Here is a 24,103-nt window from a genome sequence, read left to right as displayed (position 1 = left end):
TTGGGAAACTTTGACTCTAAGTTAACAGTTTTTGAAGTGGGAATAAGATAAGATTTAAATTGTATTTATCGCTCTTTATCTTCGCGTGGTTCTGTTTTGTGTGAATGTTACAAGTCTGATTTTTTTTCTTTGTTGTATGAATAAAGAATCTTTTCAGTAAAAGAAATTGGATAATTTTGCCCTATAAGCTGAGGAGGCAAACAATTGTAAAACAGCTGCTTCAAAATGCGAGCAAGTATGATTGGTCATCAGTAAGAAGATGACAAAATTGATTTTTTTTCTCTTAAATAAGAAATCAATTTAAAACTAAATAGAAATCAACTTAAAGGGAAAAGTTCTTTATATAATCTATATTTATGAAATGTGATGAGTCATGGCAACGTTGAAATAGGGGGCTGAAACTGATTGGTAAAACAAGTGACAACTTCTGGAAGAAAAAGGATAGTGATTCTTACCCTATTTCACCTCCACCCCATCTCTCAATTATGACAAAATGACATTTCCAAATAAGTGCACATGACACCTCGAAACAGACATAAAACGCAGCCAGATAATTTTCACATTCATAATTTTTGTTCCTTTCAATTCTGATTGTTTAGAACACCCTGGTTAGAGCTTTATCCTTTTTCCTATTTGGTAGTAATTGAACTGACTCTTGTGTTTTTATGGTGAATAAGCTAATATGGTTCTTCTGTCTTTTCTTTCTTGTTTGTGCACAAACATCATTGATGGTGTCAGCACAGGTCTAAGAGAAGTGTTTATTTTTCCAAGTAGCTTGAATTCTTTATGATGGATATCTTCCTTGGCAACCTCTTTAATACAGCATAAAACATTGTAGGTCTTTTGTAAACAGTAGCTTATCTGTGAGGGGTGTGTGTGTGTTCAATTCTTGGCTATGCTTAATTTTTTTTTTTTTTTAAACTCTGGAGCACATTTCTCCCCCGCCCCTCCCCATCAGATTAGATCATTTTAAACCTGGACTACATGACAAGTGCGACTTTAAGCTTTGTGATTCATCTTTGCTGTCTACAGAGTGTAGTGTTTAAAATAAATAAATAAATAAAGATTCCCAAGAAGCAGAGGTGAGACAACAAACTTTCCGTCCATCTCACTGGAGATTATATTTAAATGGTGATTTAAATTAAATGTTGGTGAGATAATTGTGAAGTTGAACATTGCTACCTCTAGATATTTTCTGCCTTTTCTTTGTATTTGGAATGCCTGAAGGAGCAGGAGGTTCCTTTTGCAGACCTCCTAAAGTGCAGAGTTTCAGGTCATTTTGGTGGTATCTAGCCAAAGAGTTTTTGTTTTTAATTACATAGTCATATACTATTTCTCAAATATATCTACCTTCTTGGCTAAACATGTAGTATTGTGTAATACATCTTTTACATTATTGTACACTATTTGTATTGTCCTAATGGTCCATAATATCTTCATTGATTTAGGCTTGTAGGCTTAGTCTGCAGACTTTGATTTGGATTGTAATTAGATTATAATTTGATTATTATGATACATTTTTTTCCTAAGGTATGTATTTTCATGTAACCAGCAGTGCGTTCTATGTGCATGGCCTTTCTTAGGTGCAATTGAGGAATGAGATAGTGTACTATAAGGCTAATGTACCTTAAGTGCAGTTAAGGCAGCAATAGTTAAGTATGAGATGAATTTAAGTGGCCTGTATATGACAGCATTTTTTTTTCATTTTTTTGTTTTTATTTTTCTTTCCTACTTCATAGGGTTGCTAACTTTCTATCATGCAAAATTGAAACACCCTAGCCCCGCCCTTCCCCCAAGGCCACACCCCTGCTCAGTACTTTTCCCCTCCCTTGGTGGCTTGCTCTCCCACACCCTCATTCACTTTCAGTGGGCTGGAGCAGGGGGTTGGGGTGTGTGTGTGGGGGGTGAGGGCTGTAACTGAGGGGTGTGGGCTCGAAGGTGGGGCCAGAAATGGGGGGTTCAGGGTGCAGGAGGGGGTTCCAGGCTAGGGCAGGGGCTCGGAGTGCGGGCTCTGGGGTGTGGCTGGGATGAGGGGTTTGGGGTACAGGAGGAGGCTCCAGGCTGGGGGATGGGGCCAAGGGATTTGGAATGTGGGAGGGGGCTGCGGGTTGAGGAAGGGTGTTGGGAGGGAGTAAAGACTCTGGGCTGGGGGTGTGAGCTCTGGGTTGGGGCTGGGGATGAGGGGTTTGGGGTGCAGGAGGGGGCTCCAGGTTTGGAGTGGTTCAGGGCTGGGATAGGGGGTTGGGGCTCAGGGTTGGGGTGCAGGATTACCTCGGGCGGCTCCCAGTCAGTGGCGCAGTGAGGCTAAGGCAGGCTCCCTGCCTATCCTGGCACCGTGCTGCGCCCTGGAAGCAGCCAGCAGGTCCGGCTCCTAGGCAGGGGGGCCAGGAGGCTCCGTGTGCTGTTCTCGCCCACAGGCACAGCCCCACCCCCCAGCTCCCATTGGCTGCGGTCCTGGCCAATGGGAGTGCAGCGCCAGTGCTTGGAGCGGACACAATGCATGGAGCCCCGTGCTTCCTGCACCTAGGAGCAGAACCTGCTGGCCACTTCCGCGGTACAGTGCAGTGCCAGGATGCAGCACCACCGACCGCACTTTTAACTGCCCAGTTGGAGCTGCCAAAGTCCCTTTTCAACCGGGTGTTCTGGTAGAAAATCGGACACCTGGCAACCCTACTACTTCAGTGCGGTATATTTTGTAAACACCGTTTTATGTACACATAAATGATTTTTGTGGACTTTTTCTGGCATTCATAGAGTAATAGGCAATGTTACAAAATGTTATCCAGATGTCCATACAATTATGGAAAAAATATATCAGAGGGAGAGGATTTAATTAAGTAATTAAAGACTGCAATGTAATACATATCCACAAAGGGGCAGAGATATGGATTTACATGCAACAAGGCTTAACCATACAATCTTAATGTTCTTTTCTCATAGTTTTTTATTGAATAAAAGTTAATTCACATCACTGCTATAAAAGTAATATCCTCTAACGTGATGCTCTCAGTATGTATAAGAAGGCATCATTCCTTTTCTGGTCAGTAAATAGTGCCTTTGCAACTCCAGGGCCTTTGTGGAGTTTGGAGTCACAATTAAAGAACTGAAATGTTGGCTGAAATTGAATTGTCTGTCAGTCCAATTTCCAACCTTACCACTAGAACAGAACACACTGAAGTCAATGGGAGTCTTTTTGGTGACTTCAGTGGGCTTTGGGTCAGGCTTTAATGAAGGTCAACCATTAGGATATGCTCTTGAGATGTTTAGATAGGTAAAATTGTCTCTGAGCCTAAATTACACTACACAATCTGTATGTGAGTAAATTTGGTTTCTAAAGAGTCTAGTACAAAACAGATTTGATGCTCTGCTTAGTCCATGCTGTCAAGGCAAAAACATAATGATTCCATTTTGGAAAAAAGTTTGAGTGTAGCGGGGTGCTAAACACTGATTTTACCTAAAAATGAACTCTGTAGTGTGTATATAAAACCTTTGGATAACAGGGTCCCTAAATACCAAAGCCAACTCTGCTTCCCTGCAAAAATAAAGATTTGAATAGCTACAGACCAAAAAGTTAATATGATACTTGTAGGTGTTTATAAAATGTGTCTGATAAATACTGAAATATTGACAAAGTAATGTATCTGTCTCGAAGTGGCAATGATGATACATTATACATGCTGCAGACGTCTACTTTAGCACCTCAGTGTTTCTTTTAATTTTTTTTTTCATTTAAATTTAGGATTCATTTGATCAAAGACAAAGATGCCATAGATCATTATTTGGCGATGAATATCAAAGGGTTGTCAAAACAAGAGGCTGCTGCGTAAGTATGGCCTTTTTGAGGCATTTTAACACACAGTAAGTTTATTGTTTCCTTTGTTTCTAGTCATCATATTCAATAAAATCTGAAATTCCCCAGGCCTTACACCTTCCTGAGTGGAACTTGGAACTTAAAAATGATGATTCACTTCTACTGATTTTACATTGATCAAAGCATTTAATCCCATGGTTTTATTAATTCTCACATTTACTGAGGTTGTATCACATTTGAAACATTATAGCTAGACTCTGCCAGTAATTATATTTGAAATCACCTAAAAAAAAAAAAAAGCCTGTGTGAAAACATCTCCTGTGGGTCTGAAGTTTTGTGAACGAAAAATAAATGTTCTTGTAATACTTAATTAACATTTAGCCAATCCCCACCCCCAAATGCTGATTTTAAGATGCAGCATTTCATACACCATTAATTCTTTAAAAAGCTAATGGATGAAAGCACACTAGATACATTTTTATTTCTTACTGTTGAGATATTTACATTTAAAAGTTACAAAAGATTACACACTGATTACTTTTTCTGCAGTGCTTTATCAGATCTGGGATTTTGCTCCATCAGAATTAATCAAGGGATCCTAAAAATTTGGAATTACTGGTAGCTTAAAGTGGGATTTATTTTTTCAATATTTAAATAATAAAAAGATGCCTCTAGAAAGTTAATTAACTATTAATATTGCAACATAATCCCATCAGTGTTAAAACAATCCCTTGATCCAACAGGAGTTGGCCAGACAGCCACATAAGAAAAAAAAAAAGTACTTGTCTCTTCTACATTTCAAGAACGTACCCTCAACTCTGTCTCCATATTCTGGCAAATACATGTCTTTTGCAGCATGCCCTGAAGGTTCCCAAGTTCAAGCTATTTCTGACCAAAGAAATGGGTGTAACAAGTTCAAGAGTCCTAACAGAGTGGCCTGCCAGCATCCCCCATTTCTTTTGTAATGTTCTGGATTCAGCTTGAGTGCTTCTCTTTACCACAGTTGTGGCAGATTCAAGAGTTGCTCAAGCTCTCTAATGTGTCAGCAGGAAAGATCCTAATGTATCTTGGGAAGGATGTGTTCAGAAAGTAGTTTGTTAAAATAAACTTTAGAGTTGGGAAATTACTGGAAGATGATGGACTTCAAATAGATCCAAATTATGGGGCAGATAATGACTTTGTTTATATTACAAAGGAGAAGAAAGATGTAAGGATGCTTCCATTCCTTATCTGTGTGAATTATCTGTATCATGGGTCACACTGTGAGATAGAGAGCAGGAGCAGAGAGTGGGCAGAACCTGTTCCGCTGCGTCTTTGTGCTAGCTAGCACAGATGGTGAAGAAATCTGTAACCAGTGTAAGGACTGGCTTGGATTACTTCCCTAATGGGGAGAGGGGTAAACCAGGAACCAGACTGTCACTTTTTAAATCACAGTATGATCCCTGGTCTGCTGCTGGGGCTTACCCTTACTTAGGGGTTCTGGCAGAGCCACAATCAAGACCTATTTAAGTAACAAATCTCTCCCTGGACAACTCTGTGGGTACAGATGGTCTGAATGAAGTGGAGCTAATGTGGTTCCAGTGTGCAGGGGGAGGAGGAGCAGAATACAGAGAGCCTACGGAGGAAGAAACATGTATTCACTCATTATTACCCCTAGCAACATGGAAGGGGAGAACACTAGCCATGGAGGGCTACTACAGCTTTGAAACTGCAACAGTGGTTGCATACTGGCTTTCCTTCTTAATGGTGGAAGTTTGCTTCTCTGCCTGGCCCCGTGAGAATGTCCCCAGCACACAACCTATGCAGGGAAAGAATGGTCTTCCTGTCCAACTTTGGGAAAGCTCTCATGCATCTATATTGTAGAGTTCTAATTTCATGAGATCAACTTTCAGCCATAATATTTCTGTCGGATTTTTTTTACATGTAAACCATGAGTGCTAAAAGAGTGAGGTTGCAAGACAGGAAAATGCAAGGAAATCCACAGTGGAATGGGAAATGTACCATCTGTCCTTTCGTATGGGGAGACACTGGGGTCCAGTAACACAACATGCTGCTTTCAAAGTTATGAAAGCCTTTTGATGGACTAAAACTGAAATATGTGTAATTGGGTGTATCTTTATTCGTATGTTAGAAGTGAACCTCTTTTAAAAGGTTATGTTTTTTTCTTATCTTTAGAATTTTAATGAATACTAATAGTAACTCAGAAGAAAGTAACAACCTTACTTCTACATACAGTTTATCAGTGCTGTCCTGTGTACCTACTTAGTACATCCTGTGACAAGGTCGGGCCAGATGGCTACAGGAGAGTAATAGAAGGCAGATATATTAGCCCCAGGTTAAGTAGGTCCCTTTTCCCTGGGTAAGGTGACAGGAAAGGTTCCAGAACAATCAGGAACCTTCTGGAGACAATTAAGACAGACAGGCTGGTTAGAACACCTGCAGCCAATGAAGAAGCTGTTAGAATCAATTAAGGCAGGCTAATCAGGGCACCTGGGTTTAAAAAGGAGCTCACTTCAGTTTGTGGTGCACATGTGAGGAGCAGGGATCAAGAGGCACTAGGAGCTGAGAATGAGAATGCGGACTGTTGGAGGTCTGAGGAGTTATCAGACACCAGGAGGAAGGTCCTATGGTGAGAATAAAGAAGGTGTTGGGAGGAGGCCATGGGGAAGTAGCCCAGGGAGTTGTAGCTGTCGCACAGCTGTTCCAGGAGGCACTCTAGACATTCCACAGGGCCCTGGGCTGGAACCCGGAGTAGAGGGCGGGCCCAGGTTCCCCCCAAACCTCCCAACTCCTGGTCAGACACAGGAGTCGTGGACCTGGACTGTGGGTTCAGAAAAATGGCCAAGCTGAGGGCTGGTGTGAAGCTCCAAGGCGAGCAAATCCGACAATAAGCGCAAGACCCACCAAGGTAGAGGAGGAACTTTGTCACAATCCACAGGGAAGTGTCAAAAGAATATTAACACAGTACACCAACTAGAGAGCTGAGGTGTATTTATTAAGTTTATATAGTTATTTAAAAAGTAAAATTAAAGTCAGTCAGCTGTCATATCTCTAAATGGCCTCACTGAAGCCTAATTTGTGCTTTCTATTGCTCCGACTACAGATACTTTTTATTACAGAAGCTGCAGGAAAACTTTTATGTTTTGTCGGGTAATTTTTTTTTCTCCTAAGCGTGGATTATTATATTTTACTTTGGGTCTTATATTATATTGAAATAAAGGGGCAGGATGTTATCCACTTGCCACCAATTCTCTTGTGTTCATATTTGAAATTATTTTAAAAGATGTTAAGTGATGTAAAATGAAACTTTTTCAAAACAGTTAGGCTTGTTAGAAATATTGCTAGAATTAAAATAAGAAAAAAACATTTTTGTAAGCAAATGTTCTGCTGTGTTAGCAACCCCAACATTGCAACACTAACAACGTAAAAGTGAAATACTATTTTATATTAAAAAAGTGAAATTGACTCTCTTGAATTTCATCATCCAAACTGAGAGAATTACAAAAAAGTAAACAAAGCATAATCAGTTACAAGTGAACTGGAATTTTAAAATTCTTTAACATCTAATTATCTAGATCCCAACTGTGGAACTCATAGTCATAGAATCATAGAATATCAGGGTTGGAAGGGACCTCAGGAGGTCATCTAGTCCAACCCCCTGCTCAAAAGCAGGACCCATCCCCAATTAAATCATCCCAGCCAGGGCTTTGTCAAGCCTGACCTTAAAAACTTCTAAGGAAGGAGATTCCACCACCTCCCTAGGCAACGCATTCCAGTGTTTCACTACCCTCCTAGAGAAAAAGTTTCTCCTAATATCCAACCTAAACCTCCCCCACTGCAACTTGAAACCATTACTCCATGTCCTGTCCTCTTCCACCACTGAGAATAGTCTATAACCATCCTCTCTGGAACCACCTCTCAGGTAGTTGAAAGCAGCTATCAAATCCCCCCTCATTCTTCTCTTCTGCAGACTAAACAATCCCAGTTCCCTAAGCCTCTCCTCATAAGTCATGTGTTCCAGACCCCTAATCATTTTTGTTGTCCTTCGCTGGACTCTTTCCAATTTATCCACATCCTTCTTGAAGTGTGGGGCCCAAAACTGGACACAGTACTCCAGATGAGGCCTCACCAATGTCGAATAGAGGGGGACAATCACGTCCCTCGATCTGCTCGCTATGCCCCTACTTATACATGCCAAAATGCCATTGGCCTTCTTGGCAACAAGGGCACACTGCTGACTCATATCCAGCTTCTCGTCCACTGTCACCCCTAGGTCCTTTTCCGCAGAACTGCTGCCTAGCCATTCGGTCCCTAGTCTGTAGCTGTGCATTGGGTTCTTCCGTCCTAAGTGCAGGACCCTGCACTTATCCTTATTGAACCTCATCAGATTTCTTTTGGCCCAATCCTCCAATTTGTCTAGGTTCCTCTGTATCCTATCCCTGCCCTCCAGCGTATCTACCACTCCTCCTAGTTTAGTATCATCCGCAAATTTGCTGAGAGTGCAATCCACACCATCCTTCAGATCATTTATGAAGATATTGAACAAAACCGGCCCCAGGACCGACCCCTAGGGCACTCCACTTGACACCGGCTGCCAACTAGACATGGAGCCATTGATCCCGACAATCCCATTGGCCCAACAAGCCATTGGCCCGACAAGCCATTGGCCCAACAATCTAGCCAACTTTCTACCCACCTTATAGTGCATTCATCCAGCCCATACTTCTTTAACTTGCTGACAAGAATACTGTGGGAGACAATGTCAAAAGCTTTGCTAAAGTCAAGATACAATACATCCACTGCTTTCCCTTCATCCACAGAACCAGTAATCTCATCATAGAAGGCGATTAGATTTGTCAGGCATGACCTTCCCTTGGTGAATCTATGCTGACTGTTCCTGATCACTTTCCTCTCATGTAAGTGCTTCAGGATTGATTCTTTGAGGACCTGCTCCATGATTTTTCTGGGGACTGAAGTGAGGCTGACTGGCCTGTAGTTCCCAGGATCCTCCTTCTTCCCTTTTTTAAAGATTGGCACTACATTATCCTTTTTCCAGTCCTCCGGGACTTCCCCCGTTCGCCATGAGTTTTCAAAGATAATGGCCAATGGCTCTGCAATCACAGCCGCCAGTTCCTTTAGCACTTTAGTCCTTCTAGAGAACACTCAGATATATTTACACTTTGAACTCTGAGTGTGATTCTCAACTCAAGGAGATGTACTTTTGCTAGCTCTCATTGAGCTAGTGCGCTAAACATAAAGTGTATCTGTGGCAGGACGGGCTAGCTACCCCAAGTATGGGCCTAGGGTCTCAGATGGGCACATACTCTGGGCAGCTAGCTCTTCCCTCCAGCTCAAAGTATAGACATACCAGTGCCAGTGGTAAGCACATACTTCCATTAGTATTGCTATCATGAGTCAAGGTTGTCCTAATGCATGGGTTCTCAACCTGGGCATCAGGGTCACACTGTACCTTCCATATTGGTAACTGGGAAGAGGTCCTGGTTAGATCATAGAATCCTAGAATATCAGGGTTGGAAGGGACCTCAGGAGGTCATCTAGTCCAACCCCCTGCTCAAAGCAGGACTGTCAAGGTTCCTCCCCCACTCTGAACGCTAGGGTACAGATGTGGGGACCTGCATGAAAACCTCCTAAGTTTATCTTTACCAGCTTAGGTCAAAACTTCCCCAAGGTACAAAATATTCCACCCTTTGTCCTTGGATTGGCCGCTACCACCACCAAACAAATACTGGTTATTGGGGAAGAGCTGTTTGGAAACGTCTTTCCCCCCAAATACTTCCCAAAAACCTTGCACCCCACTTCCTGGACAAGATTTGGTAAAAAGCCTCACCAATTTGCCTAGGTGACTACAGACCAGACCCTTGGATCTTAAGAACAATGAACAATCCTCCCAACACTTGCACCCCCGCCCCTTTCCTGGGAAATGTTGGATAAAAAGCCTCACCAATTTGCCCTTGGATCTGAGAACAATGAAAAAGCATTCAGTTTTCTTACAAGAAGACTTTTAATAGAAATAGGAGTAAATAGAAGTAAAGAAATCCCCTCTGTAAAATCAGGATGGTAGATACCTTACAGGGTAATTAGATTCAAAACACAGAGAATCCCTCTAGGCAAAACCTTAAGTTACGAAAAAGATACACAGACAGAAATAGTTATTCTATTCAGCACAATTTTTTTCTCAGCCATTTAAAGAAATCATAATCTAACACATACCTAGCAAGATTACTTACTAAAAGTTCTAAGACTCCATTCCTTGTCTATCCCCGACAAAAGCAGCATATAGACAGACAGAGACCCTTTGTTTCTCTCCCTCCTCCCAGCTTTTGAAAGTATCTTGTCTCCTCATTGGTCATTTTGGTCAGGTGCCAGCGAGGTTACCTTTAGCTTCTTAACCCTTTTACAAGTGAGAGGAGTTTTCCTCTGGCCAGGAGGGATTTTAAAGGGGTTTACCCTTCCCTTTATATTTATGACACCCCCCCCAAATCTCAGCTAGGGTGAAACACTGGCTGGGATTTCTTTCTGGAGCTCTAGGAAAAACAGAGTTAATAAGACTCATGCATCTCTAAATATACTACCAAGTACATAAAGACTAACAATATTTTCCACATCTCAAGGACGATTTTAACCAGTTGATTCTAGGAAACTTTTACGGGAGAGTGCATCAGTCACTTTGTTAGAAGCTCCTGAGATGTGTTGGATGTCAAAATCAAAATCTTGGAGAGCTAAACTCCACCGAAGAAGTTATTTGTTATTTTCTTTGACGGTGTGAAGCCACTTCATTGCAGCATGGTCGGTTTGCAGGTGGAAACGCTGTCCCCATACGTAGGGGCATAGCTTTTCCAGAGCGTAGACAATGGCGTAACATTCTTTTTCACCGACTGACCAGTTGCTTTCCCTCTCAGACAGTTTTTTGCTGAGAAACACTACAGGGTGGAATTCTTGATCAGGTCCTTTCTTCATTAAAACTGCTCCCACACCACGCTCGGACGCATCTGTGGTTACTAGGAACGGTTTGTCAAAGTCTGGGGCCCTTAGCACAGGGTCAGACATGAGTGTCGCTTTAAGCTTGTTAAAGGCCGTCTGACACTTTTCGGTCCACTGAACAGCATTTGGCTGTTTCTTTTTGGTTAGGTCTGTCAGTGGGACGGCGATTTGGCTGTATTGCGGTACAAATCGTCTGTAATAAACGGCCAAGCCTAACAAGGATTGAACCTGTTTCTTTGACTTTGGGACAGGCCACTTTTGGACAGCATCCACTTTGGTCTGTAGGGAGCTGATAGTTCCTTGACCCACCTGGTGTCCAAGGTAAGTCACTCTGTTTAGGCCTATTTGACACTTCTTAGCCTTAACAGTTAGTCCTGCCTCCCTTATGCGCTCAAGGACTTTTTGTAGATGTTCCAGGTGGTCTGCCCAGGAATCTGAAAATATGGCCACATCGTGAAGGTAGGCGACTGCATATTCTCCTAATCCCGCTAGGAGACCATCTACAAGTCTTTGGAAGGTGGCGGGTGCATTTCGCAGCCCGAAAGGGAGTACATTAAATTCATACAGCCCGAGATGTGTGGTGAAGGCTGACTTTTCCTTGGTAGATTCATCTAGCGGTACCTGCCAGTACCCCTTGGTTAAGTCCAAGGTAGAGATGAACTGGGCCCGTCCCAGTTTCTCTAATAGTTCATCTGTGCGTGGCATTGGATAGTTGTCTGGGCGAGTTACAGCATTTAGCTTACGGTAGTCCACGCAAAAACATATTTCCCCATCTGGTTTGGGAACTAAAACCACTGGAGATGCCCATGCACTTCCAGAGGGGCGGATTATACCCATCTGTAACATATCCTGGCTCTCCCGTTCTATAGCAGTTTTAGCTTGAGGAGACACCCGGTAAGGTTGGACTCTAATTGGGTGAGCATTACCTGTGTCAATGGAGTAGTATGCCTGTTCAGTCAGTCCTGGGGTGGCTGAGAACGTTGGCGCGTACCTAGTGCACAGCTCCTGGATCTGCTGTCGCTGCATATGCCCAAGGGTCATGGAGAGGTTCACCTCTTCCACACCACCAGCACTTTTCCCTTTGTAGTAGACACCTTCAGGCCACTCAGCGTCGTCTCCTCCCGGGCTGTAAACTGACAAACCTTTAATTCTCTGGAATAAAAGGGCTTTAGAGAATTAATATGGTACACCTTAGGCTTTCGGTTGGAGGTGGGGAATGCTATGAGATAATTAACAGCTCCCAGGTGCTCCTGGACCGTGAATGGCCCTTCCCACGATGCTTCCATTTTATGGGCCTGGAGCGCCTTTAAGACCATAAATTGGTTAGTCTCTAAGGTGCCACAAGTAATCCTTTTCTACTTTGAAGGAACGCTCTCTGGCATGTTTATCATACCAGGCTTTTTGCTCTTTTTGAGCATCCTGTAAGTTTTCTCTAGCAAGGGCTAAAGAGGTTCGGAGGGTGTTTTGTAGGTTGGTTACATAGTCCAGAATGTTAGTTCCTGGAGAAGGTGTAAATCCCTCCCATTGCTGCTTCACCAACTGCAATGGCCCCTTAACCTCGTGGCCATATACAAGTTCAAATGGGGAAAACCCTAAACTGGGGTGTAGTACAGCTCTGTAGGCAAAGAGCAACTGCTGCAACACTAGGTCCCAATCATTGGATTGCTCATTTACGAATTTACGTATCATGGCCCCCAAAGTTCCATTAAACTTCTCCACCATGCCATTTGTTTGATGGTGGTAAGGAGTGGCAACCAAGTGATTTACCCCATGAGCTTCCCAAAGGTTTTCCATAGTTCCTGCCAGGAAATTAGTCCCTGCATCTGTGAGGATGTCGGAGGGCCAAGCTACCCTGGCAAAAATGTCTGCTAATGCCTGGCACATACTTTTAGCCCTGGTGTTGTTTAGAGCTACTGCTTCCGGGTGACAAAATCCATGAAAGTCAGTATGTACTGCTTTCCTCTGGGTGTCTTTTTCAGAAAAGGACCCAGAATATCCACAGCTACTCGCTGAAATGGAACTTCAATGATGGGGAGTGGCTGGAGAGGGGCTTTGACTTGGTCTTGGGGTTTTCTCACTCTTTGGCATACTTCACAAGACCGGACATAGGTAGAAACATCCTTGCCCATTCCCTCCCAGTGGAATGACCCCTCCAAATGGTCTTTGGTCCTGTTCACCCCAGCATGGCCACTAGGGTGATCGTGGGCTAAGCTCAAGGGTTTGGCCCGGTATTTAGTTGGAACTACCAACTGTCTCTGAGGATGCCAGCCTTCCTGATGTCCACCAGAAAGGGTTTCCTTGTATAAAAGTCCTCTTTCTACAACAAACCTGGATCGATTAGAAGAGCTGAGAGGCGGTGGGTTGCTCCGTGCCACCGTCCAAGCTCTCTGGAGGCTTTCATCTGCTTCCTGTTCGGTCTGGAACTGTTCCCTTGATGCTGGAGACATCAGTTCCTCATTGGATTGTGGACCTATGCTTGGTCCTTCTGGAAGCGATGTAGGGGATGGGGCTGTTTCCGTTGACTGTGAACCGCTCTCCGCTGGTGCACTATGTTGGGATTCAGGCTCCGGCGGAGCCTCTTGTGTAGGGTTATGGGCTGCTGCCAGTTCAGGTTTGGTGGGGCCCTCTGGTGCTGAGGTTGCAAGTACTGGATTCAGTGCTGGCAATGGGTCTGGTGTTGGTTGTTCAGCTGGTTCCGGTTCTGGGATTGGTTCCGTCTGGGTCTCTGGGACTGGATCCACTACTGCTGTTGCAGACATTGGCCTGGGGTCCAGGTCCATCACCTCTGCCTGGGTCCTGATAGAAGTTTCCAGAATAGAGCTAGGCCTCACGGCTTGTTTAGCCTGGCTACGGGTGACCATTCCCTCCCTCTTGGCCCGCTTCACATGATTGGCCAAGTCTTCCCCCAACAGCATGGGGATGGGATAATCATCATAGACTGCAAAAGTCCAAGTTCCTGACCAGCCCTGGTACTGAACAGGCAACTTGGCTGTAGGCAAATTGAATGAGTTGGACTTGAAGGGTTGAATTGTCACTTGGATCTCTGGGTTGATTAAATTGGGGTCCACTAAGGAAGCATGGATAGCTGACACTTGTGCTCTGGTGTCCCTCCACGCGGTGACCTCTTCCCACCCACACTCACAGTTTCCCTCCGCTCCAAGGGTATCTGGGAGGTATCTGGGCCTGCGGACCTCTGTTGTGATTCCGGTGCAATGAACTATAATCTGTTGGGGTTCTTGGGGCAGTTGGCCTTTACATGCCCCAGCTCGTTACATTTAAAACATCGTCCAGCTGACGGGTCACTGGGGCGAGGTGGGTTGCTGGAGAACGGGGTGGTGGGACGATAAGGGGTCTGGAGGGTTCTTTGGGAAGTAGGTGGGGCTTTGGGTGGCCCCCGCTGATAGGGTGTGGTCTGGGGTTGTCCCTTCTGGTCTCCGCTCCCACTGCGACCAGTTTTCTTCTTCTTGGCCACCTCCACCCATCTGACTCCAATCTCTCCTGCCTCGAATACAGTTTTGGGCTTCCCATCTAGGATGTATCTTTCTATTTCCTCAGGAACCCCCTCTAAGAATTGTTCCATTTGCATTAGGAAGGGCAAATTTGCTGGAGATTCAACACTTGCTCCTGATATCCAGGCATCCCAATGTTTCACAATGTGGTAGGCATGTCGGGTAAATGACACGTCTGGTTTCCACCTTAGGGCTCTGAACCTCTGACAAGACTGCTCGGGTGTTATCCCCATTCTGACTCTCACCTTGGATTTAAACAGTTCATACTTGTTCATGTGTTCTTTAGGCATTTCAGCTGCCACCTCAACTAAGGGTCCACTGAGCTGCGGCCTCAGCTCTACCATGTATTGGTCAGTAGAGATGTTGTACCCAAGGCAGGCCCTTTCGAAGTTTTCTAGGAAGGCCTCAGTATCATCGCCTGCCTTGTGAAAGGTGGGGAACTTTCTGGGATGGGGAGTGGTACCTGGAGAAGGATTCCTAGGGTTTGTTGGTATATTCTGCTGAGCCTTTATCTTCTCCATATCCTCCACATGCTTCCTCTCTTTTTCCTTCTCCTCCAGTTCTTTGGCCCTTGCTTCCATAGCTCTCCTGTGAGCAGCCGCTTGGTGTTGTTCTGCCTCTTTCGCTGCCTCCCTTTCTTTTTCCTTCTCCTCCTTCTTCAGCCGCATGAGTTCTATCTGTCTTTCGTGTTCCCTTTGTTTTTCCTCAGCCTGAAATCTGGCTAATTCCAGCTTTTGTCGAGCCGTGGATTTTGTCATTCTAACCTCTCTGTTTTTAACTAACTTTACACCCGAGGGTTAGAAATAAACAAACAAAACTTGGCTGTAAAATTTTGCTGTGCTGGAATAGAATACCTATTCTCTGATAGTGATTGTCAGCCTACAGAAAAAGACAATTCCCTTGTCTCTGCTCTGGGCCCAAATCAAAGCAAAAAAACTACTTGGAAACCTGCTTACCAGCAGCCTAAAGGAAAAAAAATTCCTTTTCAAACTTGTGCTCTTTGTAAAAAATCAAAATCCTAAAAAAAAAAACACCCCTGCCACTTTTGTCTCCAGGCAAATGGGTAGAACACCCCCCCCCCGTTTACTTTTAGGGGGGGAAAAAAACCTCTGGCTTGGAAGACTGTGAATTTCCCTGCAGGAGTTAAGTACCCTGCTTCCAGGCAAAGAAAACCTGCAATTCACAAAGATAATCCCCTTTTGTCTCTGCTTGGCCACAAAGCAGAGAAAAAACAAGCTGCTTTCAGTTTCAGCTGCTTTCTGGACTTCCTTTCCAAAGGAAAAAATATTTCCTTTTTAAAATCTGTATTTCTAGTTCAAAAAAATCTCAACTGGATCTCAAAATGATTTCAGGTTAATCCCACCACTCTGCCACCATGTCAAGGTTCCTCCCTCACGCTAAACGCTAGGGTACAGATGTGAGGACCTGCATGAAAACCTCCTAAGCTTATCTTTACCAGCTTAGGTCAAAACTTCCCCAAGGTACAAAATATTCCACCCTTTGTCCTTGGATTGGCTGCGACCACCACCAAACAAATACTGGTTACTGGGGAAGAGCTGTTTGGACATGTCTTTCCCCCCAAATACTTCCCAAAAACCTTGCACCCCACTTCCTGGACAAGGTTTGGTAAAAGCCTCACCAATTTGCCTAGGTGACCACAGACCCAGACCCTTGGATCTTAAGAACAATGAAAAAGCATTCAGTTTTCTTACAAGAAGACTTTTAATAGAAATAGGAGTAAATAGAAGTAAAGAAATCCCCTCTGTAAAATCAGGATGGTAGATACCTTACAGGGTAATTAGATTCAAAACATAGAGAATCCCTCTAGGCAAAACCTTAAGTTACAAAAAAGATACACAGACAGAAATAGTTATTCTATTCAGCACAATTTTTTTCTCAGCCATTTAAAGAAATCATAATCTAACACATACCTAGCAAGATTACTTACTAAAAGTTCTAAGACTCCATTCCTGGTCTATCTCCGACAAAAGCAGCATATAGACAGACAGAGACCCTTTGTTTCTCTCCCTCCTCCCAGCTTTTGAAAGTATCTTGTCTCCTCATTGGTCATTTTGGTCAGGTGCCAGCGAGGTTACCTTTAGCTTCTTAACCCTTTACAGGTGAGAGGAGTTTTCTTCTGGCCAGGAGGGATTTTAAAGGGGTTTACCCTTCCCTTTATATTTATGACAAGGACCAATCCCCAACTAAATCATCCCAGCCAGAGCTTTGTCAAGCCTGACCTTAAAAACTTCTAAGGAAGGAGATTCCACCACCTCCCTAGATAACGCATTCCAGTGCTTCACCATCCTCCTAGTGAAAAAGTTTTTCCTAATATCCAACCTAAACCTCCCCCACTGCAACTTGAGACCATTACTCCTTGTTCTGTCATCTTGCTACCACTGAGAACAGTCTAGTTCCATCCTCTTTGGGACTCCCTTTTCAGGTAGTTGAAAGCAGCTATCAAATCCCCCCCTCATTCTTCTCTTCCGCAGACTGAAGAATCCCAGTTCCCTCAGCCTCTCCTCATAAATCATGTGTTCCAGTCCCCTAATCATTTTTGTTGCCCTCCAGTAGACATTTTCCAATTTTTCCACATCCTTCTTGTAGTGTGGGGCCCAAAACTGGACACAGTACTCCAGATGAGGCCTCACCAATGTCAAATAGAGGGGAACAATCACGTCCCTCGATCTGCTGGCAGTGCCCCTACTTATGCATCCCAAAATGCCACTAGCCTTCTTGGCAACAAGGGCACACTGTTGACTCATATCCAGCTGCTCATCCACTGTAACCCCGGGGTCCTTTTCTGCAGAACTGCTGCCGAGCCATTCAGTCCCTTGTCTCTAGCAGTACATGGGATTCTTCCGTCCTAAGTGCAGGACTCTAAACTTGTCCTTGTTGAACCTCATCAGATTTCTTTTGGCCCAATCCTCTAATTTGTCTAGGGCCCTCTGTATCCTATCCCTACCCTCCAGCGTATCTACCTCTCCTCCCAGTTTAGTGTCATCTGCAACCTTCCTTAGGGTTGAATCCACGCCATCTTCCAAATCATTAATGAAGATATTGAACAAAACTGCCCCCAGGACCAACCCTTGGGGCACTCCACTTGATACTGGCTGCCAACTAGACATGGAGACATTGATCACTGCCCGTTGAGCCGACAATCTAGCTAGCCTTCTATCCACCTTATAGTCCATTCATCCAGCCCATACTTCTTTAACTTGCTGGCAAGAATTCTGACTGTGTCAGAAGCTTTGCTAAAGTCAAGGAATAACATGTCCAATGCTTTCCCCTCATCCACAGAGCCAGTTATCTCGTCCTAGAAGGCAATTAGATTAGTCAAGCATGACTTGCCCCTGGTGAATCCATGATGACTCTGTTCCTGATCACTTTCCTCTCCTTTTAATGCTTTAGAATTGATTCCTTGAGGACCTGCTCCATGATTTTTCCAGGGACTGAAGTGAGGCTGACTGGCCTGTAGTTCCCCGGATCCTCCTCGTTCCCATCTTTAAAAAAGGGAAGTACATTAGCCTTTTTCCAGTCATCTGGGACCTCCCCCGATCGCCATGAATTTTCAAAGATAATGGCCAATGTCTCTGCAATCACATCAGCCAGCTCCTTTAGCACTCTCGGATGCAGCGCATCCAGCCCCATGGACTTGTGCTCATCCAGCTTTTCTAAATAGTCCCGAACCACTTCTTTCTCCACAGAGGGCTGGTCATCTCCTCCCCATGCTGTGCTGACCTCTGCAGTAGTCTGGGAGCTGACCTTGTTCGTGAAGACAGAGGCAAAAAAATCATTGAGTACATTAGCTTTTTCCACATCCTTTGTCACTAGTTTGCCTCCCTCATTTAGTAAGGGGCCCACACTTTTCTTGACTGACTTCTTGTTGCTCACATACCTAAAGAAACCCTTCTTGTTACTCTTAACATCTCTTGCTAGCTGCAACTCCAGGTGTGATTTGGCCTTCCTGATTTCACTCCTGCATGCCTGAGCAATATTTTTATATTCTTCCCTGGTCATTTGTCCAATCTTCCATTTCTTGTTAGCTTCTTTTTTGTGTTTAAGATCAGCAAGGATTTCACTGTTAAGCCAAGCTGGTTGCCTGCCATATTTACGATTCTTTCTGTACGTTGGGATTTGTCCCTGTAACCTCAATAAGGATTCTTTAAAATACAGCCAGCTCTAAATAGATGGAATGTTCATGAGGGAGATCCAGAATAGGGAAGACTGAGAATCATGATAAGGTGTGTTGTTAGTAACTTAAGTAAGGAGATTTGTTTGATTACACAACATATTTTTAAACTGAAATTGTCCTTTTAAGCAACTTGATGCTCTTATATGTATGAGATCATTATGTGAAGAGAAACTCTCCTAAATTACACTTCCATTTAAAATTATACTCCCTGTAATTGTCAGTATATCCTGGGCAAGATTTGAGTGCCTCCCAAATAAGGGAATTTCTGTGGTTATCACTCCTTTGTGTCAAACAATTGAAAGAATATTATGGAGAAACACCAGTGTGATGGGTTCGGCACGGCCAGCCCACAACATTTTGGCACCTGAGCCAGGGAGCTCAAATGACGCCCCCATGCTCCCTCGCTTGGGCCAAAACTTTGAAAGGTCTCCATTCTGCCTTCTTCCTGTTCTACTCCTCTCATGGTACTTTATTTCCAGAGTAGCAGCCGTGTTAGTCTGTATTCGCAAAAAGAAAAGGAGTACTTGTGGCACCCTAGAGACTTACAAATTTATTTGAGCATAAGCTTTCGTGAGCTACAGCTATCTTCGTCGGATGCATTCTCATGGTACTGCTCTGCTACCTACCCCAATAAAGGAGAACTAACAACTTAAAATGTCTTGTTCAAAAATTGTAAGTAACACTTAACTTCAAACGCCTGAACAGCAAATGTAACTTTTCTTGTCTGCATAGTAAACACTGGCATTTTTATCTGTTTGAATAATCAAAGTGGTGCTTTCCGTGCCTTCTTGGTTGCAAAGATTTGAACTGCTTCCTGCTGAAGGTCTACAGTCTGGGCCAGCTCATGCTCTGTTGAGATGGTTGCAAGGCCGACCAGCCTCTCCTGTGTCATTGTGGAGTGTAGATGTGTTTTTATTAACTTCAGCTTGGAAAAGCTGCGTTCTCCAGTGGCAACTGTTACAGGAAGTGTTAGAAGTATGCGCAGAGCAACAAAAGCATTTGGAAAGAGGGTGGTCATCTTATTTGTGCACATAGATTCCAGAATAGCCTTTGGAGTTGGTCCTGCTGAAATGTATCTTGAAAGGGCTTTCAGTTCATCACCTAAATCATTCGCATCAATGTTGTGCATGTCGTCATGTGTCAACACTATCTCTAGTGCCCTGCATTGCTGGTGTAGGTCTTCTTCAGGTATAGTGAGGAGTTTTGGAATATCATACAACATCCCAAATATACTGCTGTGTTCCTTGAGCTGCATGAAACATTCTTCAACTGACTGTATTGCACAATCTAGCACCTGGTTAAAGAATTCAACTTTGAATTGTTTTTTGGGGTCTCTTATGGGATTATCCTGTGCCTCGTAATCAAAATGTCGTCTTCTTCGGTGACTCTTGTATTCTTGAATGGCTGGGAAAATAGCTTCAGTGTGAAGTTCCTCTGCCAACTTCTGTGCACTCTTCAGAACATTTTGAAATCCCTCTTCTGACCGGTAAGACTGTAGGTATGACTTTGCTTTGTCCAGTTGTTCCATTGCTTCAGATATATCACAAGGTCAACACCTTGGAGTCTCTTACTGTTCAAAATGTTGTAAGTATGTCATGCCACAACACTAAGCCACACAGAAATTTGAAGTTATGTATGTTTCTGGTGATTCCATTTCCCTCTGCCACTGTTCTCCCACGAACGGTTTCTGTCATAGCATTATCCTCCATAATGGCAACTATGGCATCATCTGCCTGCCCAGTTTGGTGTTTAATAGGCTTTATCACCTCCACTTGACTTTCCCATTGTGTGGCAATCAGTGGTTTCAGTCTCAGAGGATGTTCACTGACATTGCTTCAAAATTTGCCATTGATGAGTTGATGCAGAGAAAAATACATAATGCTTTGAATTACTTTAAAAAATTCAGCAGCCTCACTAGAAGCTGATGCTACATCACTGACCACCAAGTTCAATGACTGAGAACTGTCTGGGACAAAAAAACCTCTCAGATCCGTGTCTGCATTCCTCTGTTCTTTCCTCTCATGTTGGCACCATCATCGTCACCCTAGCCTCTCATGTCAGCTATCGCAACTCCTGTGTCTTCCAGCTTTTTAAGGAGCACATTTGTCATACCAGCTCCTGTAGTATCATCAATGTCAATAAATTCTAGAAAATGCTCTCTGACAGTCACCATTGCAGAGACATTTTCACTAGGCTCTGTTACAAAATGCACCATTAAAGTCACTTGTTCCGTATGGCTGATTTCAGGTATGCAGTCAAGAATAACAGAGTAATATCTTGCTGACTTCAGATCTGCCAGAATCTTCTGTTTTGACTTGTGTTGCCAGTAACTGTATGATCTCATTTTGAATGTTTTTCCAAGGTAGTGGTGTGTGCACATTTCTTGGGTGGTTTCAGAGTAGCAGCTGTGTTAGTCTGTATCCACAAAAAGAAAAGGAGTACTTGTGGCACCTTAGAGACTAACAAATTTCTTTGAGCATAAGCTTTCGTGAGCTACAACTCACTTCATCGGATGCATGCAGTGGGAAATACAGTGGGGAGGTTTATATACATAGAGAACGTGAAACAATGGGGGTTACCATACACACTGTAATGAGAGAGATCAGGTAAGCTGAGCTCTTACCAGCAGGAGAGCAGGGGGGGAAAAGCCTTTTATAGTGATAATCAAGGTGGGCCATTTCCAGCAATTGACAAGAACGTGTGAGGAACAGTGTGGGAGGGGAATAAACACGGGGAAATAGCTTTACTTTGTGTAATGACCCATCCACTCCCAGTCTTTATTCAAGCCTAAGGTAATTGTATCCAGTTTGCAAATTAATTCCAAGTCAGCAAATTAATTTTGCAAATTAATTCCAAAAACAGCTGGAGTCTGTTTTTAAAGTTTTTTTGTTGAAGTATTGCCACTTTTAAGTCTGTAATCGAGTGACCAGAGAGATTGAAGTGTTCTCCAACTGGTTTTTGAATATTATAATTCTTGACGTCTGATTTGTGTCCATTTATTCTTGTATGTGGAGACTGTCCGGTTTGGCCAATGTACATGGCAGAGGGGCATTGCTGGCACATGATGGCATATATCACATTGGTAGATGTGCAGGTGAACAAGCCTCTGGTAGTGTGGCTGATGTGATTAGGCCCTATGATGATGTCCCCTGAATAGATATGTGGACACAGTTGGCAACGGGCTTCGTTGCAAGGATAGGTTGCTGGGTTAGTGATTCTGTTGTATGGTGTGTGGTTGCTGGTGAGTATTTGCTTCAGGTTGGGGGGCTGTCTGTAAGCAAGGATTGGCCTGTCTCCCAAGATCTGAGAGAGTGATGGGTCATCCTTCAGGATAGGTTGTAGATCCTTGGTGATGCGTTGGAGAGGTTTTAGTTGGGGGCTGAAGGTGATGGCTAGTGGCGTTCTGTTATTTTCTTTGTTGGGCCTGTCCTGTAGTAGGTAACTTCTGGGTACTCTTCTGGCTCTGTCAATCTGTTTCTTCACTTCAGCAGGTGGGTATTGTAGTTGTAAGAATGCTTGATAGAGATCTTGTCAGTGTTTGTCTGTGCCTGAGGGGTTGGAGCAAATACGGTTGTATCTTAGAGCTTGGCTAAAGACAATGGATCATGTGGTGTGGTCTGGATGGAAGCTGGAGGCATGTAGGTAAGTATAGTGGTCAGTAGGTTTCCGGTATAGGGTGGTGTTTATGTGACCGTCGCTTATTAGCACCGTAGTGCCCAGGAAGTGGATCTCTTGTGTGGACTGGTCCAGGCTGAGGTTGATGGTGAGATGGAAATTGTTGAAATCATGGTGGAATTCCTCAAAGGCTTCTTTTCCATGGGTCCAGATGATGATGTCATCAATGTAGCGCAAGTAGAGGAGGGGCATTAGGGGACGAGAGCTGAGGAAGAGTTCTAAGTCAGCCGTAAAAATGTTGGCATACTGTGGGGCCATGAGGATACCCATAGCAGTGCCGCTGATTTGAAGGTATACATTGTCCCCAAATGTGAAATAGTTATGGGTAAGGACAAAGTCACAAAGTTCAGCCACCAGGTTTGCCATGACGTTATTGGGGATACTGTTCCTGACGGCTTGTAGTCCACCTTTGTGTGGAATGTTGGAGTAGAGGGCTTCTACATCCATAGTGGCTAGAATGCTGTTTTCAGGAAGATCACCGATGGATTGCAGTTTCCTCAGGAAGTCAGTGGTGTCTCGAAGATAGCTGGGAGTGCTGGTAGTGTAGGGCCTGAAGAGGGAGTCTACATAGCCAGACAACCCTGCTGTCAGGGTGCCAATGCCTAAGATGATGGGGCGCCCAGGATTTCCAGGTTTATGGATCTTGGGTAGCAGATAGAATACCCCTGGTCGGAGTTCCAGGGGTGTGTCTGTGCGGATTTGGATGGTAACTCCTCTTAGGTGCTCCTGGAGTACAACATCAAACTCCGCCATCAGCTCCACAATTTTAGGGAAGTTTCCATGGTTGGCACATACAGGTGATCTGAAGTGCCACACAGTGCTAGGTTTTGGGTAGCAAGCATTCTCACAATGGCAATGAGCCTTTTCAGACCGTTTTGCCAGTAAAGAGACTCGGATGCAATCTATACTGATGCTGATCATCTATGGTGGCCTTTAACCTTAGTCTCCTCTCAAGCTCTTTTCACCTATGGAATGCTCTCTGGTGATTTGCTGCCTTCTCATGGCATGCCAAATTTCTAGCCAGATTTTTCCAGTCCTTTGTTCTTGTAGAACCCAATGTGGCTGGAACATTAGACTGGAAGAGTTTGCAACAAAAACAGTACGCAGCATTCTTCTTCGAGAGCTGTCCCTGTGGGTGCTCCAGTCTAAGTGTTGGTGCATCCCTGCACCTTCGCTCGGAGATTTTTACAGCAGTACTCGTACCGGTCGCGCATGCGCAGAGCTTGCCCCCCTGCTCCGAGTGTATCTTAATAGTATGCATGCGCGACTGGTCCCCTCAGTTCCTTCTCTACCGTCCCCAGCCTGAGACTGAGCTCAGCAGACTCGTTAGAAAACTTTCTCCCTTGTTACTTTTACCTTTTTAGATAGTTTAGTTTTTGTAGTGTTATTTATTAGTGTTAGTTTCACTTTTTTTAAAAAAAAATTTTCTTAGTTCCTGTCAGCACCGTTGCTTCCGACGTGCCTGGCTCCCCAGGCTTTAAGCGCTGCTCTAATTGTAAGGATGCCATCCCTGATGTCTGATGGCCATTCAAAATGCATAAAATGTTTGGGGGAGTCCCACATCCCCCAAATGTCTGATGGCCATTCAAAATGCATAAAATGTTTGGGGGAGTCCCACATCCCCCAAAAATGTGCCCACTGCAGCAAACTTAAATCTAGGGCATGAAAGGACAGGGAGTTGAGGCTAAAGCTGCTCCTGCTGCAAAAATCCTTAGGGTCAGCTTCAGACCCAGGTGCTGAATCCGGCTCTGCTTCACACCACAACCCCCCCAGCCTCTAACAAGATGAAGAAAACTTCAAAAAAAAATCACCTTCTGTCATCCGCAAAGCAAACTTCGTGGGAGAAGGCTTCTCCCGGCAGGTCTACCGCCTCCCTCCCTGTGCTCCCTCGGCTGAACAGTTTTGACGTGC

The 24,103-nt window shown here is 44.1% G+C and overlaps 1 protein-coding gene across 3 annotated transcripts in view; it reads left to right on the top strand.

The window, feature by feature from the left end:
• TTC29 (tetratricopeptide repeat domain 29) overlaps window positions 1–24,103 on the top strand; it is a gene marked incomplete at its 5' end in the record, with an annotated part of 206,005 nt that overhangs the window by 8,366 nt on the left and 173,536 nt on the right. For all 3 annotated transcript variants that reach the window (XM_084627078.1, XM_084627076.1, XM_084627077.1), the window contains one exon: window positions 3,740–3,823. In XM_084627078.1, the coding sequence (XP_084483204.1) occupies window positions 3,740–3,823 (84 nt within the window). The remainder of the gene's footprint in view (window positions 1–3,739; window positions 3,824–24,103) is intronic.

The sequence above is a fragment of the Lepidochelys olivacea genome (genome assembly GCF_965140295.1).
Source record: "Lepidochelys olivacea isolate rLepOli2 genome assembly, chromosome: 4".
Lineage (NCBI taxonomy): Eukaryota > Metazoa > Chordata > Testudines > Cheloniidae > Lepidochelys > Lepidochelys olivacea.
Note: the sequence above shows the minus strand (reverse complement) of the source record. Positions and strands in the feature narration are given on the sequence as shown.